We start from the raw sequence: 18,570 nt of genomic DNA, 5'->3' as shown, positions 1-18,570 counted from the left end.
CCCCAAAAAGAGCCTGTAAAGGAAAAAAGGCAGAAGGGACGAGGGCGCCACAACCAACCCCCTACGCCAGGCGCACAAACCGCCTGACTCTCTCGTTCTCTCTATCCTCTTCTTCGTTGATTCCTTTCCGAGGCACCAAATTCTCTATAGAAAAGAGCACTCCCGTCGCAACCCAAGGCGACGTACACAAACGCGCATAGATGCACACCCACGTACGATTACTCACCCGGTGCAGTCAACCTGGAAGGGGGGGGGAGAGAGCCCGGATAGTATGTCGGTAAGACTAGGAGATGTCACTACTGCTGCGCAGCTTGCCGTCAGAAACACCATGACGTCAAAAATTGGAGTTAGCACGATGGAGTGTTCTGCATGGCCAGCCTGTTGCTCCGCGCCAGCAAAGTCTAATGAGGCGGCACACAAAGTGGAGTCACCGGACCTCATGGCACAGCTAAACCTCCTTGCGCGTCAGGGAAACGTCCATCATAGCGATGGTCATGCTATTCCGGTAACACAGCCGTCCCAGCCATGCAGCGAGGCCCACTGTGGCGAGGTAGAAAAGGCACGACACAATCCAAAGACGGCCGTAGTGGTTCCGTCCCTGAAACTCGAGCGGGTAGGCTGTCCACACCCACAGTGGAATTGTGAGGCCCCACATGAAGATGATCATGACAGACCAGAGCGGCCGTCGACGCTCTGACTTAGGGGCAGCGGTGGCGTACGTGAGCCCTGTGGACCGCGCCGGGTCGCAGAAGACGAACGCGAGGAACGGGAGGAACCACACAAAGTACTGCACGGTGCAGACCTTGTTGAAGGCAACGAAGAGAATCGTCTCCACGCAGCAGGCGTGGGCGATGTTCTTGCGAAGCTTCCACGAGGCGTAGCACAGAACTGCAAACTGCGGCAGAAACGCAAACAGTCCGGCGGAGTAGTCGACGCCGACGCCGAGGTCTCGGCGTCCCATATTGAGGTACATGAGCAGCCAGTACGGAGAGAAGTTGTGCCGGTGATCCTCGCGATGGATATGGTAAATGAAGGCCTCGTCGAGGTACTGTTGGCCGTAGACTGCGTAGCACACATACGTCGGAGCAGCGAAGCTGACCGTGAAGCAGAGACCACAACCGACTACTACAGAGGTGGTGTGGGCGAGACGACTGAAGAAGCGATTTTGCTTCGCACGCTCCCACACACCGAGCACCAACGGAAGCGTGTAGATGATGGGATAGATCTTGAAATGCACAGCAAAGCCGAGGATCGCCGCGGCCGTGAAGTAGCGACCCTCGGCAAACTTTGCCAGCACTCCCATGCACATGAAAGATATGAGCATGTCGCTGTTGCCACGCGTCGACACGTTCAGCACAACGGGGTTGAAGAGAATCATGATAATTACCATCCACTTGGCACTCCGTTCTGTCGAAAAGCGCAGGAGTATGCGAAAGCAGTAGTAGGCTGCGCCAAGGTCGCTCAGCGTAAAGACGACCTTTCCCAGCGGGTTTGCGATGAGCACTGCGGGGAGCACCAGGACGGCCAGAAGAGGGGTGTACCGGTACGTCGTGCGATCAAACGGCGTTCCTCCGTGCAGTAACTCCCTGGCGCCATCAACCACAATCATGTAGTCAATATCCGTGTATTGGACTCGGAAATAGTAGTCATGGAAAGCAGCGTAAATAAGCAGCGCCAGTCGCACGAGCCCTCCGTAGAGGAGAAGCTGGCGAATGCTCTGTCGGTCCAGCCACGTTGCCTTGCTCATAGTGAGGAGGGAGCGAGGAAGCTGGGTACAGGCGTAAGTGGGGGAGGGGGGGGGGGTACAGGGGTAGGCAACGAGATTCCGGCAATGTCTCCAGTGAGGGATTCCACACCTGTCAGAAAACTACACGCATACCCGTCCTACTTCCATTTCAAGGGAGGGAGAGGGGGGGGGGGGGGGAGGTGGGGGAGGCGGCTGTTCCTGCGAAAGGAGGCGGGCGTACACGTTGATCTAGAGAGTAGTGAGATACCACAGGGACCGAAACTAGACCCGACACAAAATAGGAAAGCGGGAGATGAAACGGAACACAACAGCCGAAATCACACGCCCACGCAAGAGGGGCAGGAAAAGTTGAAAGAGGGACGGCGCACAGCAAGGTAGAGAGAGAAACAGAAAGTGAGAACGAGAGAGGGCGCATTGCAAGAGCTCATTTTTGTCCTTTTTGTTTTTCTTTTTTTGTTTCGTGGTGATTTGTGCCGCTATCCGGGAGGGTGGGATGCGATGGCGATTATCGCCCTCCTCTAACGTGCGTGAAGGACATCAAGATAGTGTTGAGGCAGAGAGTATCAGCTTAAAAAAGAAACGGCGACAAGGCAACACGGTAGGGCCGATTGGGGAGTCTTGAAGGTAATGAACGGTGTTGATGTGTCTGTGCCTGACAGATGACAGATTGAGCGACAAGGGTGAGAAAAAAGACACATAGCTCAGGAAAGGCTGGTGTGAGGAGGGGTGCGCGCGTTGTCCGCAGGTAAGACGACAGAAGCGAGAAACTAGAAAAAAGCGCTTTATAAGAAATGAAGAGGGAAAGCGGAAGTACGCAATGCGAAGCAGAGGGAACAGTACGGGGGAGAGGAGTACTGGTAAGGAAGGTAAAAAGTGAGAGTGGGCGAGGGAGGTCTTGCTCTCTATGAGGCTTGGGGGAGAGGAGGTGCGAGTCAGTGGATGGCGGATAAGAGAAGGACAATGCCAAAGAGGGAAAGGGCAGTTGAAAACAAGAACAAAAAGAAAACAACTCCCGAAGATGAAACGAGCTGCAGTGTGTTCTGCAGTGCTCTCTTTCCTCCCCGCTCAGTTTTCATCTTGTACGCGCACCGATGTTCTCGTTTGGAGTTCTTCCATCGCTTTTCTGTTTTGTCTCGCCACAGAGAAAGCGAGAGAGAGAGAGAGAGCAAACACGTCACGAAAAAGGTGAACGTGTTGCGTTGCTTTGCGCGGCGTTCACACACACACACACACACACACACACAACCCTTCAAGACACGCGGCAACCCATGAGACACGCACCACCAAAGGGTGTATCGGGGAAAAGAAGGGAGAGGCGACATCCTATGAAAGAGAAACATGCAAAGAGCCAAAGGCTGTCCGGCCGCATCGTCGCAAATGGGCCAGGGAGAAGAGGAGAGGCCCGAAAACGTCCTCGGCAGTGGTCCCTTTTTTGTTTGTCTTCTTTGCAAAGGTGCAGCCACATTCCTCGGTAAAAAGTGACGCGGTGGTTGAGGTGCCGCCTACAGGAGTGTTGCCCATATGCCCATAATACCCTTGCAGCATGCACGATGGGCACTAACAGCTCTGTTCAAAGTGTTGTGTCAGCGCAGGAAAAGATGCGCTGATGTCGTTTACATGTAATTGGATCGATGCTGAAGAGCATCCGATCGCCACACTCCCTTCTCTGCTCGTGTGCGAACACTGACATTTTGGTGGCTAGAGAATTGCCTTGCGCAACAGCGGTTTCCCTGCTGTGGGGTTCTACCGGCAAAATGGAGAAGGCTGTTGTGCGACCTGCAGTGTGAAGACTCTCCCTCTCCGTCTCTCTCTTTGCTCAAGGTAGCACACGAGCCCGAAAGATACCCGTACAAGCCTATTCAAATACACTCAGAGCAAGAGGCCGATAAAGACAGAAAGAGAGAGGAAAACGGTCCTACCAGACACTCAGCACGGAGGAGAGTGCTGGCACAACACGCGTTGTAGAGCGAACATTAAAAAGCGGTCAAAGAGGAATGTGACGTAGGCGGAAGAAAATGACCACAGCGCGAGTGTGCAGTGGAAAACAAGACGTAGGAAGACGACGCTCAGTAGCAGCGCCATCCACACGGGGCGTCCACCCAAGCCAGAAGACAGAGGTGGGAGAGGTTGAGCACATACTGACGAACGTCAGTAGTGGCAGCAAAAACAAGACATTCAGGACGCAGAAGAACAACATCCACAAAGGGTATCGAGCAGGCAGAGGAGGAGCTGGCCTGAGAAGTCATTAGATGGAGTGAGGCACACACGGGGAGAAGAGAAGTGGGGGTACGTTTGGGGGGAGGGGGCGCGGAAGACACTCAAGGAAGGAGCAGGAGACGGGAAACACGCAAGAGAAGCGCTCACGTCGCTCAGCGCTATCCAATTCAAATTCGCCGTATGCTAGGCACAATCAACAGACACGCACACATACGCCGGTGATGAGCATTCGTATCTATACCGTCCGCATGCTACACTACGCCCTCCGATGAACTCAGGGAAGCGACCGACGTGGCACTCACAAAAGGGAGGGGTGGGGGTGCCCAGGCAGAGACGGATGCACACCCGCCACCCCCTGCGCAGCACTCTGCCCGAAAAGACCACGCCAGCGATGACCTGGGCTTGACGCACTCGACTGCGCATCCTCCGTTGATAAGTCTATGAGACGAGCTGAGTAACCGAGGCAGGGGCAGCACTTTACTCAGCTCATGGCTTGGAAGCGAGGCCTCCGGAACGTTCGCGATACACGGTCTCGCTCAGGTCAGGTGTTGCCTGTCGACTTGATTCCTCGTCCCTGGTCTCTGTCGAGAACACCAATTCACGGGAGGAGTAATCACCGTCATGCTGCAAAGCTTTCGGATGTAAACCTTAGATTCGAATGGGCAGTCGGTTACAACAGTGCGGGGCACCGCTGCTGCCGTCTTACCCATCCTCATCAATGAAACAAAAGACACACACACACACACATACATACACGACCCCAGAGCTAGTGGCCCTGACGCTAAGTCGGTCCCTCGTACCAGCACTGAGTTGTACACCTGTGGCCCCAAGGGCATTTCCTCCCAAGGGGGGGATAATCAGCGTTGCGGAATCCAGTACTCGTACGACATGACGTGACTTTTACTAATGAGAGGACAACTGTTAGACTAGGGGGGGGTCTTCGGTGGAGCTTGGCAAGAAGAAGTTCTCCGTGACTGTGGCCCCAGGCGCACTAGAGAGCAAAACATAGGGCAGCCGAGCGGCGTATGGAGTCGCCGAGGTCGTGCCTGTGCACTGCAGTGCTGTAGGCACTTCGGTCGCCTTGCCGTCGCTAATCGAAGCCCTTTTAGGCATCTTTTCAGCCGCAGCCCCTGACTCCACCTCCACCGTCGCCTCGAGAGGGGTCCGACGTTCTTTGCCCACTTCCGAGTGAGTTGGTGTGCTCGCCGACGCCGATATCTCGCCGTTGTCCGGCAGCGCCGTCGCAAGCTGCTGCGCATCATGCGTGCTCAGCTCAGGTGCAGGAAGCGCAGGCAATGTCTCGGAATGAAGTTACACGCCAGATTTGACACTGTCCCCGGTCCTTTTGGCTGTCAAGGACGACGTCGCCATCGGCAACAACGCGACGCCCGCGAGTGAGGGGATGTCGACTTGCTCGCTTCCCTCACGTGCTGGTGTGTCACCGACACCCTCAAATACCGTCAGCGCCTCACCGCACTGCCCTGCAAAGCTCTGTGGTGGCTCCTCCTCGTGTGCTGCACGGAGCCTCTTCGGAGCACGAGCGTCGTTGGCGAGAAGCCCCAGCACCGCTGAAGAGGCAGAGATAAAAGGCGAATTTGCCTTTGGCAACACGGTTGCCGCGACGTTTCCGTTGACGTCGAAGGCCAGAAACGGTAGCGGAAGTATGCCGTGCTCTTCGTGAGCGTGCCCATCAGTGACAGACTCGTCTTTACCTGGCGGTGCAGCAGAATCGACTGGGTCCTTCTGGACAGACAGCCTGCTGTCTCGTGGAGGCCGCGCACCTTACTCAGGGGCGTCCCCCATCACGGCAGCAGTCGTCAGTGTGTCCTCAGTTAGGGATGAACGCGGTTCGTCAACTGACGGCGGTGAGGACGCCAGTTCCCCGGTGCCGCCGCCGCCCTCCTCAGTCTCGTCCACGTTTGTCGACGCTGCATCCCTTGCAGCGCTCGTCTGCCCTGGGGCCACACACGAGGCGCGCCCGTGTCACGCTAGTCCACTCCCACCACTCAGCAAACTCAACACCGCCTCGGGTGTACTCCTCTGTGTAGGTACACAAGCTCACGTGCAGCCCCAGGCGTACTAGAGGCTCTGCCGACAAGATGGTGCGCCGACTCTTTTTCTCCAGTATGCAGAGCCCGCCAAACCATTGCTGTAGTACCTCGCCGGCTGCAGCCTTTGCTACTACCCCGCCGCCGCGAGAATCGCATCTTCCGTCAAGCACTCCCACGTGTTTTATTCCTTGAGTGCCACCTCGCACTCTTTCAGCACCGTTTCGGCGACGAGAATTACGCTCGCACTGGTAGCGGTACTGTCATGCAGGCTCCGCCCTCTGCGCCGCTTCACCGAACAGGACTGCGCGATGCCGCAGCATTTCCTCCTCGCTCGCTCGCTCGCCTCCTGCAAACCTCCCACCGCGTGGCCTCCTCATCCATTCTGAGACGTGCTCGTACTCTCCAGCTCGCTAATGATGCACAAGGTGGCTCCGCAGGACGGAGTTGCGCAAGGCACCACCAAATAGGGTGTTCGAATCGGTTGGAGTCGTGGCGCTCGTGAGGTGTAAGTCGGTCACCGGCGGCAGTGAAGACGCGTCAGCCGCCCCGAGCGAGGTGACTGCAAACGGCAGCAGGAGCACTTCCACTGCTATGGATGCTTCGGCGCGATGCTCGCTGTGGACCAAGTGCGGGGCGAGCAGGGAACCTCCTCGCTGGTGTGAAGTGCTCCGGGGACAGCGGCAGAGGCCGACAGCGAAGTCTTCTCGTATCCATGCAGTGCCGCACCGGGTGTTCTAGCGCGCGCTAGGCTATTCTCCGAGCTCGGCTTCGGTGGCGAGGCTCACGGCGTCCCGGCCCCCACCGCCACATCGCAGCGCTCTGCGACATGAAGCGATGGCGATGCAAGCAGGGGATGCGGAATCTTGTGTGGAAAAGACCTACTTGTGTCTCTTGGCTCCGCTGCTTCACTGACTGGTGCCTCCAACACTAGGCCTCCCGCGCCTTCATAAAGCACTCGCAGCAACGATGCATGCGAAAAAGATTGCGATGAACATTCCGATGCTCGTTATCAAGGTCACCAGAACGGCGGATATGTGGGTTGCTGAGCGCCCGTTGTTGCCGCAAAGACCGCCTCTTCGACAATCGCGCGAGGCTGGTCGAGTGTACAGACGCTGTTCCCGCTGATAGGTGTGCCTGAGGCGACCTTGTGGGAACACTGTCGCTGCAAAATTAGAGAGGGACGAGAGCCGTGCGCCTTGTGTCGCAGTACCCCTGCTGCGCAGACACGGTGAAGGCTCCAGGAAAGCATCGTCGCATACACCGCACGGGAAACGCCTCTGGTGCATCGTGCGCCCATACCGGAGACGAAGACGGAAGAGCTCTGGAAACAACTCATCAACAATGCGGCAGCGGTGCCGGGAGCTGCGTGATCGATTGACAGCAAAGAGTGTCCTTGTGGAAGGTGGTGGTGTCGCCACTGGCATGGCAGACTGCCCGGCAGCCGCAGACAGTGTCAGATCTCGGGCATAGGGGTCGAAGGAGCACACTAGATCTGCTGGGGTATCAGATGCGCGCGTCACCAGCGTATCCTGTGCATCGTCAGAGGAGAGCCTCGTCATGAGGGAGGGGTGGCAGCGACGGCGCTACCCGCACGCCAGACAACGCCTGGTCGCCAGCCTTCCTAGGCTCACGCGCTGCCTGTTCGGAGGCGGATGTGTGCGTTGGGGCAGTGTGCTGTGCAGCCTCGGGTCCTTGCAACAGCTCAGTCGCGAGCGGATCCTCGTCAAGGAAAAAGTCCCCGTGATCTAGGGAAAAGGTGGCTGTGCTGCCACTGCTGCTTGACGAGGGTTCACGTGCATATATGCTGGTCACCCCGGAGCTACAAGACATCGGTGCGCTGCTGACTCCGCGGCGAAGGACTGCCGTTGGTGTACGACTCTCAGCGCACTGGGGTGGCTTTGAGTCTCCGGGGGATCGAGCCGCATGCGCATACACGGCGAAGTCCGAGAAACCACCGAACAAGAAATTAGGGGGGCGATTGCTCGAGTCGGGTAGGAAGCTGGGCGTTGGCGAGCTAGACGGACGAGGCGGCTGAGGTGTCTCGGGGGTGCCAAGGCGGCCACCGACGTCAGCGAGGTGATGCTCACTTTTGTATAGGTCAGCAGTGCATACTCTTGCCCTGCTGCCACTCGAGGAAAGCGCACGGTAGGCGAGCTTAAGGCTCTGCCCAACGTAGCCGCCGAGTCCGATGAGGTTCTGCAATGGCTCAAGCCCGTTTTGGATGAGTTCCTCTTTTCGGTGCTGCCGGTTCCATGCAGTGGCCTGGGAGGGTGTAGAAGGAGCTGAGGTTCGGAGCGGGGCCGCTGCCGCAGTAGCCCGGTGCGGGCGCCTGCCACTGGGAAGAGGGCAGCAACGACACCAGACACTTCGAACGAGACTTTGACAGCGATGACGGGGAAACAGAGGGCTTGCGCTGCTCCACTCTAGGCATGAACCCCGCAGAACTCTGCCACAGTCCACTACGGCGTCCGTGGTGCTTGTCTGTTACTGATGTGGTGTAGGAAGTCTGTGACGCACTGGATGGCGGCTGGTGTGACCTGGCATTGAAGTTCGAACCTCGGTAACGGCGGTTGAGTGGCTGCTGAAGGGACTGGTGCCAGAAGTGCGTCAGGGACGAAGGAGTAGCGCGTGAAGTGCACACGTCTGTGCGTCGTGTAGAGCATCTCGTCACAAGAGGCGCTAGCGCACCGGGTGGTGACGACGCCCCAGAGGCTGGTCGGTACTACATCGTGTGGCCCGCAGCAGTGCTGCAATGGTCACTCGATTCAAATTCTCTGGCGCTCACACCCACGCACACACACACACACACACACACCAGAACAAGAGTAAAAGGAAAACGAGGACTTGACTAGCAAACCTATTCAGGTTCCTTGTCGCCACAGCAGCCCAACATGACCTACGAGCAATGCATCTACACAAGTAAAAAAAAATGAAGAGAGGCACGCCGACACGCTGAATGACACCCACGCACAACCCCCTGAGGCGCGAAAGAGAGAGGGGGAGATGAAAGGTAAAAGAAGTTCTTTGGCACACCGACACACACATATATACACACGCGCAAGCGATCACATGAACACGCGAGGGGGGGAGCTAAAGTGAACAATACCAAGAGAAGATTTCAGGGAGAAAGATGAGGAAAAAAAAGGTCATAGAGAATACGCGAGAGAAAGGAAGGGAGGCGTGGAGAAAGGGAGCCTAAGCAAGGGACTTTGAGTGACTTGGGAAAAGGGGAAGGGGTAATAGTGGCTAGCACGACAAGCAAGCGGCTGGTGGATCGCTCTGCGGGTCTGCAGACAATTCGAGCACACACACAAAGTTGAAAATACCGCCCACAAGCACACATCAACAGGAACAGGAACAGCAAGCAACACGGATATGCGTGAGAGATCACGTGCAGCTGATGTGGTCTCTGGGGGAAGTGCTCCCTAGTGGGACCGCGAGACAGACCAATGTGACGATCAACACCAAAAAAGGGGGAATGAGGGGACCACTGCTTTCTATCGAAGGCGGCAAAGGAGAGAAGAAAGGGGGAGGCGGAGGGCAGGCAAAAGTAAAGAGGACCAGCACGGCCGTGAGAATAAGAGCCGGCAGCACTTTTGTCGCCTGATGGCGTGCGTCTGACACACGCTCGCACATACAGAGACCGTGGATAATGCTTTGCAGGCTCTCGGAAGAGGAAGGGAGGCAGGAAAAAAAAAAAAGAAAGCGGCTGCCCGTGGACTTGGAGGAGATCAGCAAGGGTCCGGCACGCATGTCTCTTCCTTCTCCAATGGTAATGGGGGACTCGTGGGCCTTTCAGACCCACAAGAGTAATCTGCATCCGTACCTCGTTTTTGCGACTGCGTTGCTTCAAAATTTGCATCTATCGAGCTGAATGATCGAGATGACTGGAGGAACGCGCCCCCAAAGGCGGGAGAAGCTATTTCACAGTGATATGCCAACAATCTCGCGAGAGCTCTGCTTCATCACGTCTGGCTGCTGGTTTCTCTCATTCGCTACTACTCGAGTACGCATCTGAGGTCTTTCGCAGATATACAGACTTGAAGGCAGACTCGACACGGGCAGCAAAACAAAGGAGTGCACACAGGACTCCATAGAGAGAGAGAGAGACACATTCAGAGAGACAAGTGAGTGACTGGTGCAGAGGGTGCTTGATTGAGGCATACCTTAGATACATCACAGCTTCAAGAAAACACAAGAAACCCACCAGCGCTCGCTCACACACATACACACACACACACACACACACACACACACACACGCCGGTCCGTGACACCAACACGCAAGCACAGGCGTCTCTACGCCGCAGAGCTAACACGACGTCAACGTTAGAGGAAGAGAGATGGAGCTGCTGCCTTTACGATTCTTCGCACGTAGAGTGCTTGAACGGCTTGACAGCTTTCGTCTAAACGTGCCACACGAAACACTCTTGTTTTTGTCTCGCCATTGGTTGGGCAACATTGTCACGAGTCCCCTTTTACGAGGCAGATTCATCCCCTGCATCACATGCCGCTGCTGATCTTTAATCCTTGGCTTGGCTAAGATGCTGGAAGAAGGTCTGTTGTTCCTGCTCTACCAGCTTCAGAGAGTCGTACTCCGCGACGTAGCGGTCCAGCTCCATCTGCTTCTCCCGCAGCCGTATCTGGGCCTCTTGGACAGCGCGGAAACGCTCCTCAGCCTCACTTTCAACGATGTTTCGGAAACCGATGGCCCTCAGTTTCTCAGCCTCGATCCCTTCGCCGAGTCGCTGGACAACCGCCATTGTGCGCTGCACGAGTGCGCGAAACTCATCCATCCTCTCCACGTAGCGCCGCTCTACCTCGACAGTCTTCACAAGCTCCTCATATTTTTCAGGGTCGTACATGCGAATAGCACCGCTGCTATCGAACATGATGAGTCGATCATCGTCCATGGTGGCAGCCGAGAACACGTGGGGAAAGCCTTCTATTCGCTGCTGCTCAAGAGTGTACACCTCGCACGCGTGTCCTTGGGACCCACGCTTCCAGCGAGAAAAACAACTGTGGGAAGGGTAAGACGAAGGGGCTAAGCCAAAATCGAAAAGAGAGAGAGCAACAGCGACGGCAAAAAATCGTTAGGGGTGCACACCGCGTTATCACTACCTCTGTAGGTATACGTGACGCTCATCCTCATGGTCCATCAAACATGCGATGAGAATCAGCAGCGCAAAGTTGGTAGGAAAAAATGCAAGCAGCGAAGAGAGAGAGAAGGACAGCTATGAATGCCTGGGCATGCATGACGTGGAGTGTGTGGGTGAAGCGACCCTTGCCTACAGAGCGAGAGAAGGGAAATATATTGAAGCCCACGCTGACCATATGGCGCAGGGGTGCCTACCGAAAACCGACATCGCAGCTAGGCGGCGGGAAAGGAGGGAGGGGCGGGCCCAGCGAATGGACGCAAAGGGGCTTGTCTGTCCATTTTGTGCTACGGACTGCCGCTTCAAGAGTGATTTGTTGGGCTTTCTTTCTTTGATTGCCTCCTTCGGTAGATGTAGTTCAATCCCACCATCTACGCGGTGTGCTGTCGCTGGTTGGGGGGGGGGGGGGAGGTGCTCTGTACGGCGCCTAAGCTTTATGCAGGCGCAGGCGCAGGCACAGATGGAGCTGCCACGTATCGAGGATCGTTTGTCCACTCCCGTCACGGACTGCCTTCATCGCTTTGCATCGAATACCCGAGTAACAATGGAGTCCTCGCGTGGTCTACCTCTACAGGCCGACAAGAAGCTGTCTGGTCCCCTCAACCTCTGATCACGCTTACCAGTGTCGCTCTGATTGCTTTGCTTTTGTGGTTGGTTTGTGTCTGCCATTTCTGTACAAGGACGGCTCCTATCCCGATGCATACACGCCTCAGTCCATGCAGCAGGCCCGAATCTTTTCGAGAATCGAAAGAGGCAGCAGCGTCGTCGCCTGTAATCGAAGAAGCGCTGCGAGCAGCTGCACCGAAGATGAGCCTCCGCAGCTGGTCCTCACCGGGAGGTCAGCAGCGCACTTGGAAAGAGCCGTGAAGGCTTGCCGGAGAAGCGCGATCTCTCGCTGGCCTATACCGTAGTAATGCAACGCCTCTGTTAACCAGCGCGCCAACGCAGCCATGTCAATGGCTGCGCACGTGTCCCGCTCGGTAGGCATCATCGGCGTCGAGGCGCTCCCGCCTCCCCAGTTGGCCGGCGCGGTGCCGCCAATGGTCAAGGCTGTGAAGTCACATGGAAATGCCGCCGTTCCATGAGGATAACGGGCGATAGACTGAAACACTTCGGCGCGTGATTTGCCCTCGAGGATCAGCTGGCGAAGTGGGTGGCGAGAGTCACTCGATGCATTTTCAGCGGCCGGCACACCGCCATGAAGGAAGATGAAGGAATACCGTTTCTCCATCGCCTCCGCCATAGCCTCGCCAAAGTTGCCGGAGAGCAGCAGCTCACATCCTCCTGTTGTGCGGGAGAGGAGTGGGCGTTGCACTCGCAGTACTAGCTTTATGCTATCAATGATGGTGAGTGCCTCTGTCATCGTTGTCGAGTTCTGGCGAAAGAGCCGATGCAGCCAGCCAAGCAGCTTGGATTCAATGGAGGTTCTCGTAGAGAGCACATGTCCGCCACCTCGACCGTTGGCCAGCGAGGAGGCGCTCTCCTTTGCCATGACGCGAAACAGCATACTCGCCGACTGCGTAAGCTCCTTGCTAAAGGAATAGAACACCAGTGGGTAGTACTGGGTGCCGCGCACTTCCACCCGTTCGATCATCTCGACTGGTGGGTACAGGCACGGGGTGACAGTGTGGATTACCTGCTCGGTGTCGTCGGCGTGTTCCACAGCAGCGGAACCAGCAGCACTCGAGGTTGGCTGATGAGGTCCGGCACTTCCCCCCATCTTCGCCGAGTTCCTCTTGCGCAGCACGATGCGCACAGGCACCGACACAGGCTGGTGGCTCACAGCATCCACCGCCTCCATGACTCGTGGCACCACAGCCAGTCCATACAGGTGTCTCAGCGCTTGCAAATGGCACGTGTTGTCCTCCGCGTCCTTTGGCCAGACAGGGTAAAACGCCATGAGCAGCGCCGCCACCGCGGCACGATTGTTGCACAGCGTCAGCCGACCACTTCCCAAGAACAGCAAGCCAATGCTCATGGAGATGGCCATGTGAGAGCCGTAGGGAACGTTTGTGCGCCGATGCAGATGCTGCAGCAACACCAAAGCCCTCAAGTCCCCCGTGCCCGCCATAACAAGACTCAGCGCATTCGCACACGACAGCAGACACGCCTCATACGCACCTGTCGCACGCTGTACGGTGGGAATCGCGGCCTTAGTGGTGCCAACCTGATTTGCGAGGAAGCCCTGCAGCTCCCCGACGATGAGGTCACGGGCTGTGCTATCCATCGTGCCGGCGAACCGCAACCCAAGCGCCATCACGTGTCCGGCGATACAGTGCGCGAGGTTCATTAGCAAATAGCTCATCTGCTGTGTGGCAAGCCTCGGCGGCGACACTTGCGTCAGCTCCAACAACGAGCTGGGCACCTGGTGGTAGAGCCACAGCCGCGTTGGCTCGATTGCGCTCCAGTTAATCAGCGAGGCCATCATGCTCCGTAGGTGGCACATCAGCGGCGTTAGCTTCTGCATGGCGACGCGCTGATTCGGCGGCATCATTCTTGATGCGAGAAACGCATTGTCAGTCTTCAGATACATCATGCCGAGTGCCATAGCAGCGGCAGGGCCTGATGTGAACACGTTGTAGCAGTCACCTTCGTAGACGCTCGCGCATGCGTTGTAGGTAGACTCTCGCTCATGCTGTGACAGCAGCGCGCGGGTAAGGAAATGCCCTGCCTCCCCTCGGCCCATTGTTTCTTCAAAGTGCTCTACCCCCTCACGCATCGATACAGCAGCGCTGCGCGGTGCTCCCTTCATAATAGCCAGCAGACGGTCCTCTACGCGCTGTACTCCATGCGACTGGCCTACGCCGAGTAGCAGCTGGCCAAGGCCAAAGCCGGCGCCGAGAACATAGCCTTCACGCTTCGTGCAGTGCTCATCCGTTGGCACACGCGACAGCTCAACCAGGAAAACCTCCACAAGGAAGGTGTTTGAAGACGCCTGTTGACACAGAAGACCCATCGACACGAGCGCTGCCGTCTGCACGTCCAGAGACACCTCAATGTCCTCGGCACTCGGGTTCAGTGACTGCACATGCACCGAGAGGCAGCGGAACACCGCCTCATTTCCGGTGCCACAGAAGCTGCAGCTGAGGCCCAGCATCACTGCCATCGTTGTGGCCTCGCGCCAGACGTACTGTTCCTGTCGCGAGATGAGAAGGTAAAAGATATCGGTGCGCTGCAGTACCGTGAGGTGGCCGAGGATGCCTGTAGCGAGCAACAGTCCGGCTCGAGAAGCGGGGTTGTCTATGTTTTTCGTCTGGTACATGACCCACTGTTTTGTGATGCTCTGCGCGCGGCTGCCAAGCGAAAGCGCAGCAGTCTCCTTTGTATCCGTATCCCCGAGCGCCTCCTGAGTCGCAAATGGAGCTTCTACGGAGCAGGCAGAAAACGTCGGCGGCAGCGGCAGAAACCGGAGTCCGGCCGCACACCCGTTGTGGAAAAGCGGCCACATGAGGTCGTCCGTTGGCTTGTTCGCAACGCTGATCCCGTCGTTTGTGCGCCCACTCAGATTCAGTGGTGCAATGGGGATGCTATCCTGCACTTTAAAACTCTGTGTGCACATCGTAAGCATGCCACGGCCGAGCGGCATTGCTTGCGCGCGGCACGAGAGCAGCTCAAGCGCCCCGGCGAGCTCCTCTGGCCGATCCTCAAACCCCGAGAGTGAAATGGGGGCAACCGTGTTAAAGAGGTTCTGCACCATGTCGAGGCGAGAGTCCCGCCAGGTCTTGCGGAAGTCTGGTCGTACAGAAACACCGTCATCTTCTGTGAGGGTCACGCGGAACTGACGCGCCACGGCGTTCTCCTCGGCAGTCTCCACGACATGCTGTCCAGCGCTCAAGATCTGCGCGGTGTGCGAGGTTGGCGGGCACCGGTCACGGCGCCCTACCAGTTCAAGGAGTGCCACTGGCCACGTCGACTCAGCACACTCACGCCCTTTTGTCAACGCCTCCACAAGTGGGTACGCCACGGCAGCGTTCAGTGTCTGCCGCACCACAGCCGAGGAGATGCGCCGCTGTAGAACGAGGCTACAGATACGCTGCCACCAGGTCACATTGACATGGGAGTCTGCAAGAGCGTTCCCGGTGCCCATGTCCGCGCTGGCTGCCGAAGTGGCCGAAAGCGAACCAGTCGAAGCGCCGAAGATGTCATGGTAGAGAACCACTAAGCGATTCGTGAGTGCAATGGGATGCGCATCTGGCAAGTGCTTTAGCAGCGGCCACGTGCCATACGGCATCGCAACAGTCCGGGGGGTGGTGTTGCACACCGCGATGAGGGAGAGCGTTGAGAACAGTCCAGGCGCGTCGCCGCTGACGAACTCAGCGGCTGGCGGCGCCACTGAGGCGTTGTTGCCTGCCTGCGGCGCCACGGCGTTGTCCAGTCGCTCCAGTGAATCGAAGCGACAGCTCAGTACGCTCGCCGGGAAGCTATCGGCAAAGCTCTCCGTTGGCGATGTCCGCAACGGAGGAGGGGGAGCTGTGAAGCCCCTCGGAGACATGGCATCATAGTACGCTACGTAAGAAGTCCAGCGCAAGGCGTTGCTCAGGTCCTGGTTCAGGCTCGCCAAACGCGGCAGCAGTGACCAGAGGTGCTCCTGTGCACGGCACGCCTCAAACAGCAGGTGTAGTGCTACCAAAGCCAACCCACGCTCTTGTCTCGTCCACGCGCACCCGTAAACCGCGGCCGGTCGGACTTGAGCGGCGGTGTTGACGGCGCCGGCGGTGTCGCCCTCCTCCACGTTTCTGCAACACAGTGGTGCGTCTGCGATGTGGCGCCGCTCGACTGTTCGACGAATCTGCTGAAGCGTCACGGTCGAGGGGTCCACAAAGACGTGCGGCACTGCAACTCCCGCCATGGTCTCCACGTGCGCCGTAACTTCGGGGTGCTCTGCTACTCTTGGGAGCTGTCCCCGCCAGCTTGTAGAGGCGAGCGCCTGATTGGAGCCGCTGCATTCAGACCCAAAAATATTCCGTAGCAGCCCGGCACACACGTCAAACGCATCAGCACCGATAGACGCGTTGCACTTGCGGTACCACCGTTCCCTGAACAGGACGTACTCGAGAGCCGCCACAGCGCGGGGGCCAAGGGCAGAGCTCAGTGCCTCGAGCACATACACAAGCAAGGGATCTTCATCAAGCGTGATCACCGGGAACTCGACGGTGAAAGAAATGGTGCCTTCGCAGCGGCGACGGCGTCGGTGGCGACTCCGCAAACTCTGATCGGCATCTCCCTCGTACTCACTGTTACCGCAAGACGCCATGAACCCCGCACCAGCGTCCTCTGCGCTTTCCGTCGCTGCCGGTCGCGCAGAGCCGCTAGGCCAGGCGTACTGCACGACGAGACGATTCTTATAGTGGTATAAGATGCTACGGATGAGGTGGGGCACGCCGTTAATGACATCCGCCGTCCATGACGCAGCGGTGGCAGAGCGTGCCATGTCGTTGTCTACATCTCCAGTAGGGAGTAGAGGTGCAGGCATAGCACCACTGGCTGAGCTGCCACTCGTCGATAAAACGCCACTTCCGCCGAAGAGTGCACTGTCGCCGCCGCTTGAAGATATGCATACCTTTCCGAAGAAGACTGAGTGATGCGCCTGGTACGCCTCCAGGTCGAGCTCCATGACCACCGTAGTGGCCGCCGGGGCATCAAGCAGTGCCATAACATCATAGACGGAGATGCAGTTGGGGCGGGGGTAGTTGCACACAGCGATAGGTGCCGGGTGTGGCGCGCGCAAACATGGCAAGACAAATGGCAAGCTGCCACACGGAAAAGAAAAGAGGAGCTCGAAGTCACCGGCACCGCTGTGTAGGTGCGGCGTGCGCAGCACGAACACTTGGCTTTGGTGTGCATCGTAAATGAAAACAGCGTAGCGATCAAGTGCTGCATGCGGTGACGCCACCGCTGACAAGGCAGCATTGCCGGAGGTGAGCCGCGGAAGTCGGACGCGATGCGGCCACCACTGCCAAAGCATGCAGTCCAGAGCGTACTGCGGTACCGTGGTTGCGAGGCCGAGCTCCTCAACACCCGTGCGGACGACAGTGAGTGAACTTGCGCATGTGCTGCTCCTCCTATTCGGATCAAAGAGCTCTAGCTGCGCGAGTACTGTTGCCTCCACTTCGACGTACCGAGCTTGCGCATGGCTGGCCAAAGGAAGCGAAGCGCCCGGCAACGAGGAAGCGGGTGTGGCGACTGCCATCCGGGACATCTGCCCCTCCGCCGAGGGCGCAGCGGTCTGGCTCGAGCAGCGCATGTTGGGAGAAGAGGAACGAGAAGGCAGGAGCTCAAACTGACCTTGCGCAATACAACCCTCCAGCTCGGCGGGAGGCGGGCTACCCATATTGTCCCCAGTGGGCCCTTGCACTGCTACACCATCAGCGCCGACTACGATGGGAGAAGCCACAAAGTTGGAAACTGTACCTCCCGCAGCCTTGTCGCTGTGCTGAGAGTCAGCCGCCGCGAAGCTGTCTGCATGTGAGCCAGATGCCTTGTCGACATGGCCCTTAGGTACCCCACCAGTCATGCCTCCTTGCGAACCAAGCGGCATGGCGACGTATACTGGCTTCAGGGATAACGGCGTCCCCATCCACCACAAATTCGACGCCGGTTTGTATTGAATGCCTTGGTGCTCTATCGGTGCGCTTGACGGGAACCCCTTGCTTGACTGGCGGTGGCCACGAACAAACACGCCAGTCGCGGCGGCAGAAATGTCGGTCGGTGTCACGTTGTGCAGCACCAGCTCAAGCTCGGTGGAGTCAGCAATCCGATACGCGGTACAGATTGTGTGTGGCTGGACGAAGGTGTAGCGACCGTACTGATCGGCCAGTTCTTCGCGGTGAAAGACGCAAAGGTACTGCTCCAAAGGACGCTTAGTATCGCTGTCGCCTCCGGCCGCATCATGATCAGAGCACATCAGCTGCGTCGACGTGGACGGCCCATTCGGGTTTCCGAACTCAAGCAAGGTCTGGTACACCTGCTCCGTTCGCCGTGCTCGAAGTGCCTCAACCTCGTCCATGTCGTTCGTCTCCAATGCACTCTCTGCCCTCAAGCGCGCAGGCCATTTTGCGAGGCACACTTGGGTGATTCCGCGATGGGTTGTGCTGAAACATGGTCGCTCATGCCACTGAAGAAAGACATCTCGCCTACCGTCTGCCTGGCACGGACCTACATTGATTGTGTACGGACTGAGGGACATCGTTCGTTCTCGGTGGTCGTGGCGCAGATGCCGGCATGCTCAAAATGGCAGGCAAAATGGAGCGATTTAAGGTCAGAAGCGGCGGCTGCTGCGTTGCGATACTCCTCAGCAAAGGGATAAAAAAGTGTGCTTACGTGAGACTGAACGTGCTGGGTGGGGCTGAGAAAGGGAGAGGGAGAGGAAAAGCTTCTCGCTGCAACTTGTCGAAGAATGA

The 18,570-nt window shown here is 57.6% G+C and overlaps 3 protein-coding genes and 1 pseudogene across 4 annotated transcripts; all 4 read right to left on the bottom strand.

The window, feature by feature from the left end:
• Positions 1 to 448: 448 nt before the first annotated feature.
• Positions 449 to 1,747, bottom strand: GPI14 (putative mannosyltransferase; the record flags this gene model as incomplete). Its single annotated transcript, XM_001566774.1, has 1 exon — positions 449 to 1,747. The coding sequence occupies one exon, from the start codon at positions 1,745 to 1,747 to the stop codon at positions 449 to 451; it is 1,299 nt and encodes a 432-aa protein (XP_001566824.1).
• Positions 1,748 to 6,959: 5,212 nt separating this feature from the next.
• Positions 6,960 to 8,678, bottom strand: LBRM_30_1960 (annotated as a pseudogene). The gene has a single exon. A coding segment is annotated over exon 1 (1,719 nt).
• A 1,859-nt stretch (positions 8,679 to 10,537) lies between these two features.
• LBRM_30_1950 (putative intraflagellar transport (IFT) protein) lies at positions 10,538 to 10,927 on the bottom strand (the record flags this gene model as incomplete). The annotated part of the gene is made up of 1 exon (XM_001566773.1): positions 10,538 to 10,927. One exon carries the CDS (start codon positions 10,925 to 10,927, stop codon positions 10,538 to 10,540), a length of 390 nt encoding a protein of 129 aa, XP_001566823.1.
• A 952-nt stretch (positions 10,928 to 11,879) lies between these two features.
• LBRM_30_1940 (cyclosome subunit-like protein) lies at positions 11,880 to 18,356 on the bottom strand (the record flags this gene model as incomplete). The annotated part of the gene is made up of 1 exon (XM_001566772.2): positions 11,880 to 18,356. The coding sequence occupies one exon, from the start codon at positions 18,354 to 18,356 to the stop codon at positions 11,880 to 11,882; it is 6,477 nt and encodes a 2,158-aa protein (XP_001566822.2).
• Positions 18,357 to 18,570: the final 214 nt, after the last annotated feature.

Source organism: Leishmania braziliensis, chromosome 30 (genome assembly GCF_000002845.2).
Source record: "Leishmania braziliensis MHOM/BR/75/M2904 complete genome, chromosome 30".
Lineage (NCBI taxonomy): Eukaryota > Euglenozoa > Kinetoplastea > Trypanosomatida > Trypanosomatidae > Leishmania > Leishmania braziliensis.
Note: the sequence above shows the minus strand (reverse complement) of the source record. Positions and strands in the feature narration are given on the sequence as shown.